At 40.5% G+C, this 13,170-nt stretch overlaps 1 protein-coding gene across 1 annotated transcript in view; it reads left to right on the top strand.

Moving 5' to 3' along the window:
• tln2a (talin 2a) overlaps positions 1-6,166 on the top strand; it is a 414,558-nt gene extending 408,392 nt beyond the window's left edge. The window contains 1 exon segment of the mRNA XM_034187248.1: positions 5,606-6,166. Within this exon segment, the coding sequence (XP_034043139.1) occupies positions 5,606-5,734 (129 nt within the window). The 3' untranslated portion in view covers positions 5,735-6,166.
• The last annotated feature ends 7,004 nt before the right edge of the window (positions 6,167-13,170 follow it).

Below are 13,170 nucleotides of genomic sequence, written 5' to 3'. Positions count from 1 at the left end.
GTTGTTTTTTGAAAGGTGCTCTATGTTTTTTGGCCTCCAAGGCTTGCACGTGTACCTTCATGGGACCTTCCACTAGTCCTGGAGGGTTTAAGCTTATCTCCTTTCGAAACAGTTGAAAATGCTGATCTTAAGTGGGTGTCAGTGAAAACTGCCTTTCTACTTGCTGTATCTTCGGCGAAGCAAGTGGGAGAGCTCCATGCCCTATCGGTCGCTGAGAACTGTTTGCGATGGAATTCTGACAGATCTGGGGTTACGCTGTGGCCTAATCCATCCTTTTTACCTAAGAGAATTTCAGCCTTTCATGTTAACCAGCCAATTTCCTTGGCTGTGTATGCCCCGCATTCTGATCCTGGATTATCTGTCTCAAGTTCCCTGTGTCCTGTCCGAATGTTGAAGCAGTACATTAGTGCGACTGTTGGGATTCAGAAAACAGATGCCCTGTTTGTTTGTTACGGTGATCACAAAAAAGGCTGTGCTGTATCAAAGCAGTGACTTTCACATTGGGTCGTGGATGCCATTTTACTAGTATACAAGTCCAGGGGTCTTCAGCCTCCTAAAGTTACGTGCCATTCCACCAGAGGGGTGTCTGCCTCCTGGGCTGCCCTGAGAGGTGTTCCTTTGAGTGATATTTGTGCTGCTGCTACGTGGGCTTCGTCCTGTACCTTCGCCTGCTATTACAGACTGAATGTGGCCGCTCCTCCTGCGGTGACTTCAGTGGTGTTGTCTGCCTCCACTCCCCACTGCTGATGCTAGGTGAGGGTGACTCTTCGTGGCCTTGTTGGTATTAAGTCATCCAGGTGCTAAGCATCACCCTCTTGCGGTCAGTAGGAATGAAATAGAACGAGAGTTACGAATGTAACTGAGGTTCTATGAATTCCGGATGACCGCCAGAGTTGCTTGTCACTCAGAGTCTTGTGAGTTAATTCAGAAAAGAAACGAGCGCTGGGTACGTCTGGTATATAAAGACAACCAGTGACGTCACCCAGGTCACATCCAATGGCGTGACTTGGTTGGTATACATTCTCGACCTCTCTGTGCTGCGCACATGTAGTTATCCAGGTGCTAAGCACCTGGATACCTACTGTATCCAGGTGCACCGTATCCTGGATACACCGTCATCTGCCGGTCACCCTGAATTCATAGAACCTCAGTTACATTCGTAACTCTCGTTTTATTGCGACACAAATGCATTGGGAACACTGCACATTCTATTCCAAATCAAAACATGAAGAAAAAATTATTAAATTGATTACAGAAAGTGAAGAAAAAAGCAATATTAGGCTGTTAAAAAATAGCAGTGTCTGCATTTTTCCTTCTGTGAAAAAAAAAACAGGTGTCAAATAGGTGGCCCTTATTTAAGGACAAAGGCAGCAAATGTTGTACATGCTGGTTTTGCTGCATTTCTCTCTGAAAATCTGAGTAAAACCTCATTGTTCAGAAGACAGTGTACTTTGATTAAAAAGTTGATTGGTGAGGGGGGAATATAAAAAGAAGTACAGAAAATGATAGACTGTTCAGCTGAAATGATCTCAAATGCTTTAAAATGGCAAAACCAGAAAGATGTCAAAGAAAATGAAAAACCACCATTCAGATGAATCAAAGGATAGCCAGAATGGCAAAGACTCAGCATATGATCAGCTCTAAAGATCTAAAGTTACCTGTGAGTACTGTTGCAATTAGACGTCGCCTATGTGAAGCCAAACTATGGTCAAGAAGCCCCCACAAAGTCCCATTGTTGGAAAAAAAAATGACATGCTGAAGAGGTTACAGTTTGCCAAACTGGCCTAAAGAGAAATGGTGCAACATTTTGTGGAATGATCAAAGGACGATTGTTCTTTTGGGTTTAGGGGCAGCAGACAGTTTGTCAGACGACTCCCAAAACTGAATTCAAGCCACATTCCACTGTGAAGACAGTGAAGCACGGTGGAGCAAGCATCATGATATGGGGATGTTTCTCATACTATGGTGTCAGTCCTGTTTATCGCATACCAGGGATCATGGATCACTTTGAATCAAAATAGTTGAAGAGGTCATGCTGCCTTTGTGCTGAACAGGAAATGCTCTTGAAATGGGTGTTTCAACAAGACAACGACCCCAAACACACCAGCAAGTGAGCAGCATCTTGGTTCCAAACCAATAAGATTAACATTATGGAGTGGCCAGCCCAATCCAGGGACCTTAATCCAACAGAAAACTTGTGGGGTGACAACAAAATTGCTGTTTCTGAGGCAAAACCAAGAAATGCAAAGGAATTGTGGGATGTAGTGCAATCGTCCTGGGCTGGAATACCTGGTTAGAGGTGCCAGAAGTGGGTCAAATTCATTCAACATAGATGTGGAGCAGTTCTCAGAAGCAGTGCTTATACAGTAGTGTTCAGAATAATAGTAGTGCTATGTGACTAAAAAGATTAATCCAGGTTTTGAGTATATTTCTTATTGTTACATGGGAAACAAGGTACCAGTAGATTCGGTAGATTCTCACAAATCCAACAAGACCAAGCATTCATGATATGCACACTCTTAAGGCTATGAAATTGGGCTATTAGTAAAAAAAAAAAAAGTAGAAAAGGGGGTGTTCACAATAATAGTAGCATCTGCTGTTGACGCTACAAACTCAAAACTATTATGTTCAAACTGCTTTTTTAGCAATCCTGTGAATCACTAAACTAGTATTTAGTTGTATAACCACAGTTTTTCATGATTTCTTCACATCTGCAAGGCATTAATTTTGTTGGTTTGGAACCAAGATTTTGCTCGCTTACTAGTGTGCTTGGGGTCATTGTCTTGTTGAAACACCCATTTCTCCAGACAGAGGTTTACAGAAAACCCACTCACACTGACCAATATCTGCTCTTTGGCTCAAACCACCCCCTTGAACACAAGCTTGGGGTGATTAGGACTCTTCAACACAGAGCCCTACAGGTGCCCACAACTGCAGAGGGAAGGGCTAAAGAACAACAAGTTGTACGGAAAGCCCTCACAGTATGTGGGTACCCACGATGGTCCCTGGACAAAGTGCAGAAGTCCCAGAAAACAAAGAGACCAGATAGACAGGAGACGGAGACAAGAAGAAGAGGAGTGTCTCTCCCTTATTTAGCAGGAGTAGGGGAAAAACTACAGAGGATCTTCAGACAGCACAAAATCCCAGTTTACTTTAAACCGGTTAACACCTTGAGACAGAAATTAGTTCACCCTAAGGACAAGATCCCTAGTTACAAACAGAGCAATGTAGTGTATTATATCAGATGTCAGGAAAACTGTAATGAACACTACATAGGTGAGACTAAGCAACCTTTAAACAAGAGGCTATACCAGCACCGCAGAGAGGTCGCCAGTGGACCTCAGTCTGCAGTTCATCTCCACCTGAAAGACACTAACCACACGTTTGAGGACAAGAAAGTTAAAATCTTAGCCAGAGAGAAGAAATGGTTTGAGAGAGGTGTCAAGGAAGCATTCTTTGTAAAACAGTTGAAACCCAGCCTTAACCGGGGGGCAGGTCTCAGACACGCTTTGTCCCCTGTTTACAATGGGGTACTCAGGTCAAAGCAGTTTCAGTCTTTTGTTCATGGTAATGAGTCATTCACGTCATCAGGAGAGTCGTCAAGGGAGCCATCAGGAGAGGCTTCCATCCCATCATTAGGAGAGTGCACAATAGGTGCTAATTAGAGCTATTGTTTAGTCACTAGCCTATAGCAGTCGGCCTCTCGGTAGGAGGGGTCTGGTTAGGTTAAAAACTCCAGCTTTTGTTGGCTTCTGGTTTTTTCTTCTCTACAAGAGTCAAGACAGAAGTCAGACTACCAGAGCAAGAATTTTAGCTGAGGAAGCTTCTGTGATTTGAAGCGAAACATCCTCACGTCAAGCAACCTAGTCCAGTCGAAGATTCAAGCTTCTCTACCCATTTCAAGGGCATGTCCTCTTCAGCATAAGGCAACATGACCTCTTCAAGTATTTTCACATATCCAAACTGATCCATGATACCTGGTATGCGATATATAGGCCCAACACCATAGTAGGAGAAACATGCCCATATCATGATGCTTGCACCACCATGCTTCACTGTCTTCACTGTGAACTGTGGCTTGAATTCAGAGTTTGGGGGTCGTCTCACAAACTGTCTGTGGCCCTTGGACCCAAAAAGAACAATTTTACTCTCATCAGTCCACAAAATATTCCTCCATTTCTCTTTAGGCCAGTTGATGTGTTCTTTGGCAAATTGTAACCTCTTCTGCACATGTCTTTTATTTAACAGAGGGACTTTGCGGGGGATTCTTGCAAATAAATTAGCTTCACACAGGCGTCTTCTAACTGTCACAGCTCTTACCGGTAACTCCAGACTGTCTTTGATCATCCTGGAGCTGATCAGTGGGTGAGCCTTTGCCATTCTGGTTATTCTTCTATCCATTTTGATGGTTGTTTTCCATTTTCTTCCATGCGTCTCTGGTTTTTTAGTCCATTTTAAAGCAATGGAGATCATTGTAGATGAACAGCCTATAATTTTTTCCACCTGCGTATAAGTTTTCCCCTCTCCAATCAACTTTTTAATCAAACTACGCTGTTCTTCTGAACAATGTCTTGAACGTCCCATTTTCCTCAGGCTTTCAAAGAGAAAAGCATGTTCAACAGGTGCTGGCTTCATCCTTAAATAGGGGACACCTGATTCACACCTGTTTGTTCCACAAAATTGACAAACTCACTGACTGAATGCCACACTACTATTATTGTGAACACCCCCTTTTCTACTTTTTTGCTAATAGCCCAATTTCATAGCCTTAAGAGTGTGCATATCATGAATGCTTGGTCTTGTTGGATTTGTGAGAATCTACCGAATCTACTGGTACCTTGTACCTTATGTAACAATAAGAAATATACTCAAAACCTGGATTAATCTTTTTAGTCACATAGCACTGCTATTATTCTGAACACTACTGTACAACTAAATATTAGTTCAGTGATTCACAGGAAAGCTAAATCTTCAAATCTTCACATTTTCCAGTTTATACAGTAAAAGTTTGTTTGTAAAGAAAAATGCAGACACTGCTATTTTATTGAATAGCCTAATATTCCTTTGTCACTTTCTGTAAAGTAATAAGAAATTTGATAGATTTTTCTTCATGTTTTGGTTTGTAATAGAATGTGTAGTGTTCCCAGTGCATTTGTGTGTATGGAAATAAAAGCTATAATAAGGATTTTGGTCTTTATTCACTTTTTTAAAATACACTACTATTATTTTGAACACAACTGTAATACAGTCCACATCCAAAAGATGATATTAATTTTGGGATCTACATATAGAATGCTAATGGAAATATAAGTAATTGTTTAATGGATTTTTCATGTGGGTTCAATAGACGGCACTGTTCCAAACATTTTTGTTTTCTAAGAGCTCAGTGTAACGGTGATATACAAGTGTCAGTGAATACAACACAGTTATTCAGCTCAAACAATAGAATGTCTCACTGATTGTTTTGTCGAGTCATGGCCAATGTGACTAAGTTTACAAGTCAGACCCTTCACGTTTAGTGTCGGCTGTTTCTGCAGGTCCATTAAAGAAACGTTCTGACGTCTCTCACAGACTGTAATATATAAAAAACTGTTTCCATGCCCAGATTATTGCAGCCCAGGAGGAGATGCTACGGAAGGAGAGAGAGCTGGAGGAGGCCAGGAAGAAACTAGCTCAGATCAGACAGCAACAGTACAAGTTCCTGCCCAGCGAGCTGCGAGAGGACAACAACTAAAAGCACACAAATGAAACTATACACACACAAAGCCGTGTGACGGGCACATGTGCATTTCTGTAACTTTCTATTCTTTACCTGGCACATGTGGACCACTTTTATGGCCTACAGCAATGTCAAATCTGTTGGTGTGGAGTTTACAAACCAGGAATGCCCAAGTCTGCAGTGAACACAACACAGATGAATGACTTTGAAAAGTCATCTACTAGCAAGGTTGTAATATTACTGCGTGGAAGTGACTTTGGCGACATCAGACGACAGCTAAAGAGTGTGGCGAGACAACTGACGTATCTGAAACAGAATGTGACGTGCACGGGACACGCGCTACAGCTCACATGCTCCTGATATAAGCTCTGTTTTCTTTCAGCTGTTTTAGTTGTTTCAGCTTTCGTTCAGAGAATATCTTTAGATTAAAAATCGATTGTATTACCACTTGTGTTCTACAGCCCTTTAACTGCAGTGCGACTCAGAGGTAAAACACTTTTCGGATCAGTACTCTGTGTGAATGTGGGCATTTATGATGCAATCACATCCATTTAATGTCTTTTTAATCACATGACTCTCTTACACTTTATCCTTGAGGTCTTTAACTCTAATATGAAAGAAGAATGGGTGTTTTGCATGGCAGCGTTTTTTGGATGATGCTGTCAATCTTGATTGTGGATGTTTATTTTTGTGAAATTCTACAGCTCGCAATGGACCGACTTCTCTTGTATCTGCCTGTGTACTATGGTAACGGAATTACAGTGACAGTAAAATCTGACCATGTTTTAGCTGACCATTGAAAAATATGCTCTGATTGTAGTTCCATTACCATAGAATTGCCACATTGCAAACATAGCCATCACACAGAATATCAAGTCAAACTGTGAAACACATACTCCCTACAGGAAGACCTGTAATTTCCCCCTGATGTCCGCTATGGTAATTTTGGCTAAAATTAGACCTATATTAATCTGAAATATTAAATTAGTTCACCCCTGCTTTTTATCCTGGATTATGGGCTCTAAATACAAAGTAATTGTTTTACACTTGGCTGAAGTCATCACTTAGGCACAACACAGGAAATCTCAGTTAAACTTGCGTAGGTTTTGCTAATGTTCAAATTTTTTTGGAGGGGGGGTGCATACAAGACCCGAGGTTACCTCAGCTGCCTCACGATCTGCTTCAGGCAGTCTTGTGTAGATTTGACGCACCTCTACATCAGTTTCAGGCTGAGTATGGAAATAATTATTCCAAGATGTGAGGATGGAGCTTACACAAACCACCCAGAGTTGCATTGATTTGCATCACATGCGCACCTTTCATGGGGCATGAGCCAAGTGAGGGTGCTGGAAATCCACCAAGCTCCGGAGAATTTGCCAAGTGGTGACCCTGCTCCGTAGGATTTGCTCTAAATGTAAAACTGCTTGGGAAAGTAAGCCAATTGCACCGAGCATTAACTGTGAGTTACAGCACCAAGAGCTCAGTGTAAACCCCCCACCCACCCCCCAGTTTTTTATGACTATTATTTGTATTTTCTATTTCCATATTGAGGCATTCGTATTAGTCCAAGGAAAATGTTGATCATTTTGCATTAACAGAGATGGTACTGTAGAGGGCAGCAATGGCTCACTGATACTATCCATAGGAAAAAGTAATAATCTTGATGTTGCTGGCTGATTCATTTTCTGTTACTTATAAAATGTATGTTTTTGGTGAGCAGGTGGTATATTTATCATATTTAATTGGCTCCAGCATTATGCTAATTTAAGTGCTTGATAAATACTTCAGAATCTGAATCCAGGTGTTATACCCCTCTTGATTGTGCGGGCTGTTATTTTTGAAGTCGATGCCTCCCAGCAGGGTAATTTAGGCCTCACCCATCATGAAAGGTAAATATTCTAATCATGATCCAAGCAATATTTGATGACTGCTTGAGATTACCGCAAGTCGATTCACCTCCAGTTCTGTAAATTCAGGAATTTTTAACAATCCAAATTACAAATTTTAGCAATAAGCTAATGTACAATTAGTATGCAAAGTGAAGTTTTAAGAGTTGATCTTGGGATATGTGAAGTGGCTCCAATAGTGTCTCTTTGTCTTGATGTTAAGGTGCTCCGTGCAGCTTCACTGAGATGAACCTTTTTTTAATACTGATTTTGATTGTACGGTTTGGTTCCTTCACCTTACTATATTTGCTGTGTGAATATTTAACTATAATATATTGTACGGTTAAGTCCTGTGCTGATAACGCATGGCTTTGTGCTTCAGACGTTATACAGCAACACGACATCGACTCTAACCTCTCTGTATGGACATATCCAAGAATAGCTGCAAATACAGGTTGTTGTGTTTCAGTTTTGTGAGCGTTCACTCTGGAGTTAAGAGGCAATTTTTGGCATTTCATGTCTTTTCATGGGGAGGGGGTACTGCTCATAAGTCAAGACTGTAGTGTTTTTTAGTGCCTTAGTCTGTAGCCCACACAGCATCTGATCTACCTGAATGACAGTGTCACCTTATTGGTTTATGGAAGTTAAAGTTTCTACGTAGGGAATATAGGTTGTCAACAGATTTTTTTCACCTTTGTTGTGCCACGCATTAATGTGATGTTCCTCAAAGCAGTGTAGCAGATAACAAGATTTCAGGGTAATGTTTCAAAAGGTGGCACATGCGCTATATTTGGTGAATAAAATAGCCTGTAGATACTACTTGTTTGAAAATGTCCACAGGTCAGTCAGATTTTTAAAATGACAAGATGGCCACCATGCTTTGTATGAACATTATTGCTTCAGAGATAAATATGCACAGGTTTGCTATTGATTATCCTAGCATCATAGCAGAACTTTTAACCATATAGAATCCAAATTGGGAGCTCCATAAGCCATTCCTCAACTCAAACAGCATTATTTCTGCGTGCCAAGAGTGCTGGCTACCAATATGCATGCCTGGGTTTGATTCCTGGTTCTGCATCATCGCAGTCCAGCCAACTGTAAATGGCTTGACTGGGGAAGTAACCTGTGATAGAGTGGCATCCCATTCGTGGGGCATTGTAGACTCTCATGATATACAGGGATAAGCACCAGTCCACTGTGACTTGTATAGGACTCACTTCTTCACAGTAGGAAACCTACTTTTAGGATGTTTTCACGCCTCCCTTGTTTGGTTTAGACCGTCAGACTGTTCAGTGTGGTACCAACAAATAAAACAGTTGTGAAAGCTGCCTCAAACCACACTCTGGACCAAAAAAAAAAATTTGGTCTGACCAAAAGAGTGGTCTCTGTCCGACTCCAACTGATTCATTACCCGGTTCATTTGCAGTGTGAAAAGTTTTTGCAGGGTTCAGACTTTCAGACCAATTATAGGAAGTCGAGACTGGTTACCATCACCCATTAAACAGTAGAGGAAGAAGAGAAACAAGCGCTCTATTAAACAATAGAAAAAGGAAAAATTAGTAACAATGACCTATGGGAGCACACCGGGAGAGGAGGAGACAGTTTTTAATTATGATTTGGTCAGAAGACGTAAAATTCAACTTGAAAAGACTCTCCATTCAAACAGAAGTACCCCCCAACTTGAAAACGAGCAAACGTATGACACGCACATCTATAATCCATCCGATGTCAAGTATACGGAGATGCAACCTACATAGATAGTGATGCCAGTGTGCAAATGCAAAATTGTAATGTGACACCAAAATAACTAGACCAAACATTAACCTTGGTACAAATCATCTTCTGAACTTTCAGGTGTGAAAATGCTCTTAGACACCAAGATCATCCAGATTGGTCCATGTAGTGGGATTCTAAGTGGTGGCCATTTTTCATCTTGAAAATGCCAGTGGCCCAGGGGCTTTTTCTGAAGAGTAATGTATAAAGTGGATTTTGACCAAATTTGGTGATGGACCACCATTTGAAAGATTATTTCAGTTACCTGCTGCGCTAATTTGCTGAACAAACCACATACAGTAGTGTTCAGAATAATAGTAGTCCTATGTGACTAAAAAGATTAATCCAGGTTTTGAGTATATTTCTTATTATTACATGGGAAACAAGGTACCAGTAGATTCAGTAGATTCTCACAAATCCAACAAGACCAAGCATTCATGATATGCACACTCTTAAGGCTATGAAATTGGGCTATTAGTAAAAAAAAAAAAAGTAGAAAAGGGGGTGTTCACAATAATAGTAGTGTGGCATTCAGTCAGTGAGTTCGTCAGTTTTGTGGAACAAACAGGTGTGAATCAGGTGTCCCCTATGTAAGGATGAAGCCAGCACCTGTTGAACATGCTTTTCTCTTTGAAAGCCTGAGGAAAATGGGACGTTCAAGACATTGTTCAGAAGAACAGCGTAGTTTGATTAAAAAGTTGATTGGAGAGGAGAAAACTTATACGCAGGTACAAAAAAATATAGGCTGTTCATCCACAATGATCTCCAATACTTTAAAATGGACAAAAAAAAGAGATGCGTGGAAGAAAACAGAAAACAACCATCAAAATGGATAGAAGAATAACCAGAATGGCAAAGGCTCACCCATTGATCAGCTCCAGGATGATCAAAGACAGTCTGGAGTTACCTGTAAGTGCTGTGACAGTTAGAAGACGCCTCTGTGAAGCCAATTTATTTGCAAGAATCCCCTGCAAAGTCCCTCTGTTAAATAAAAAACGTGCAGAAGAGGTTACAATTTGCCAAAGAACACATCAACTGGCCTAAGGAGAAATGGAGGAATATTTTGTGGACTGACAGACAGTTTGTGAGACGACCCCCAAACTCTGAATTTAAGCCACAGTTCACAGTGAAGACAGTGAAGCATGGTGGTGCAAGCATCATGATATGGGCATGTTTCTCCTACTATGGTGTTGGGCCTATATATCGCATACCAGGTATCATGGATCAGTTTGGATATGTCAAAATACTTGAAGAGGTCATGTTGCCTTATGCTGAAGAGGACATGCCCTTGAAATGGGTGTTTCAACAAGACAATGACCCAAGCACACTAGTAAACAAGCAAAATCTTGGTTCCAAACCAACAAAATTAATGCCTCGCAGATGTGACGAAATCATGAAAAACTGTGGTTATACAACTAAATACTAGTTTAGTGATTCACAGGATTGCTAAAAAAGCAGTTTGAAAATAATAGTTTTGAGTTTGTAGCGTCAACAGCAGATGCTACTATTATTGTGAACACCCCTTTTCTACTTTTTTTAATAATAGCCCAATTTCATAGCCTTAAGAGTGTGCATATCATGTCATCAAGGTACCAGTAGATCATACTGAATCTACTGGTACCTTGTTTCCCATGTAACAATAAGAAATATACTCCAAACCTGGATTAATCTTTATAGTCACATAGCACTACTATTATTCTGAACACTACTGTACTATCTCTCTGCCACATGTAAAGCCTTTTGGAGATGTCCACCAGTAGGTGTGTGTGTATACACATACATACATACATACATACATACATACATATATATAAACCCACCTGTATATACAGCATAGGTATGTATATGACTTACAGCATCAGTTTTGTACTGCATTCCTTGGGCATGTACCACAGTGCTTCTACAGACAGATTGGAGATTAAACCCGTGAACTGCTTTATTGTATGTTATCAAGTCACGAAGTTTTATAGGTGGGCTTTTTTCCATTGTGCTTTAAAGCCTCAAAGGAAGATAAATGTGATTAGAACATTTCAATGTATTTCCATCACCATGAAGATGTGACGCATTTCGATGATGTGGAGTAATTGAAGTGTTCTGTAATCTCTCCCCTCCCAAACACAATTGAGAGTGAAGTTGCCCCCAGTAGAGATAAGCGATAACGTACATTATAAAAGATATTTATCTGGTCTCAATAAAACTATTTTTTGTATTCACAGGAAATAAAGTGTTTCCGTGTAATAAAAGTGTCTCATGTTCCTTCATGTGATTATTTCTGTGGGTTTGTGTACATGGCTTCTTGCTTGTGGTTTGCACTTGACATCAAATCTTAATGTATAAATGCATATTCCATCATCTGAGTCCTGCATTAAATTCCAAATTTATCTCAAATAAATCCTAGTATTTGAAAAAGCCCAGGCTTGTACACTGTATACTGCAGTGATATACAACCCCAATTTCAATAAAGTTGGGATGTTGTGCAAAATGTAAATAAAAACAGAATATAATGTTTTGCAAATCCTCTTCAACCAATATTCAAATGAATACACCATAAAAACAAGATATTTAATGTTCAAACTGATAAACTTTGTTTTTGTGCAAATATTTGCTCATTTTGAAATGGAGTCCTGCAACATGTTTCAAAAAAGCTGGGACAGTGGTATGTTTACCACTGTCTTACATCACCTTTCCTTCTAACAACACTCAATAAGTGTTTGGGAACTGAGGACACTAATTGTTGAAGCTTTGTAGGTGGAATTCTTCCCCATTTTTGCTTGATGGATGTACGACTTCAGCTGTTCAACAGTTATCGTACATCAAGCAAGAATGGAAAAGAATTTTCAATGGGCAACGGGTCTGGACTGCAGGCAGGCCAGTCTAGTACCCACACTCTTTTACTACAAAGCCACGAGCCCACACGGTAAGATCCTTTACACAATGATGTCTGTTTTTAAAGCAGTGCTGGCTGAGGGATCGAAGGTCACGGGGCATTCAATGGCTACGTTTACATGCCTTTAATATTCGGGATAAGGTCAATATTATGGTTTCTGAATCATAAAGAATAACCCGTTTACATGCTTGAGACAGTTATTCCTGTATACATGGTCATTGGTATCATTTGGAATATCCCCATCTAAACAGCGACGCACGTCTTCCACCGGTGCTTGATTTAGTTTGGCGTTCGTGCAAATCCTGCTTCGCGTAACTTTTCGGCCACCTTCTTGTAAATGTTGCTATCTCTGTACTTTCTACAGTCAATAAAAGACATTCATGTCTTTCATGATACTAATGAAGTATTCGGTTTCCTCCTCACTCCAAAAGTGTGGTGCTGTGCTGCTGCATCTGGATTTCCCCATGTTTGTTTACCTCCACTTCTGTGGTGTCCGGTGGGTTGCGCGCGCCACATACAAGTAGTTGCCGTACTCAAAAGACCAAGATTCCTTGCGGATAGGACATGCGCAGAACACAAAATAATGTTCCTTTCTATGGGAATATCCCGGTGCGTGTTTATATGACCTGATATTCGGGTTAGAAAAGAAGTAATCCAAGGGTCATATTCGCGTTTTTAAAATACGGAATATGAGCATATTCAGGTTTTTGCGTGTGTTTACATGGCCGTGCGCAACCAGGTTATTGCTAATATTCCGGTTATGAAAGGGTTATTGGCTGCATGTAAACGTAGTCACTGTTTTGGTTTTCGGCCTTGCCGCTTACGTGTAGAGAGTTCTCCAGATTCTCTGAGTCTTCTGATTATGGACTGTAGATGATGGAATCCCTAAATTCCTTGCAATT

Source organism: Thalassophryne amazonica, chromosome 2 (assembly GCF_902500255.1).
Source record: "Thalassophryne amazonica chromosome 2, fThaAma1.1, whole genome shotgun sequence".
Lineage (NCBI taxonomy): Eukaryota > Metazoa > Chordata > Actinopteri > Batrachoidiformes > Batrachoididae > Thalassophryne > Thalassophryne amazonica.
This window is presented reverse-complemented; position numbering and strand designations above follow the sequence as displayed.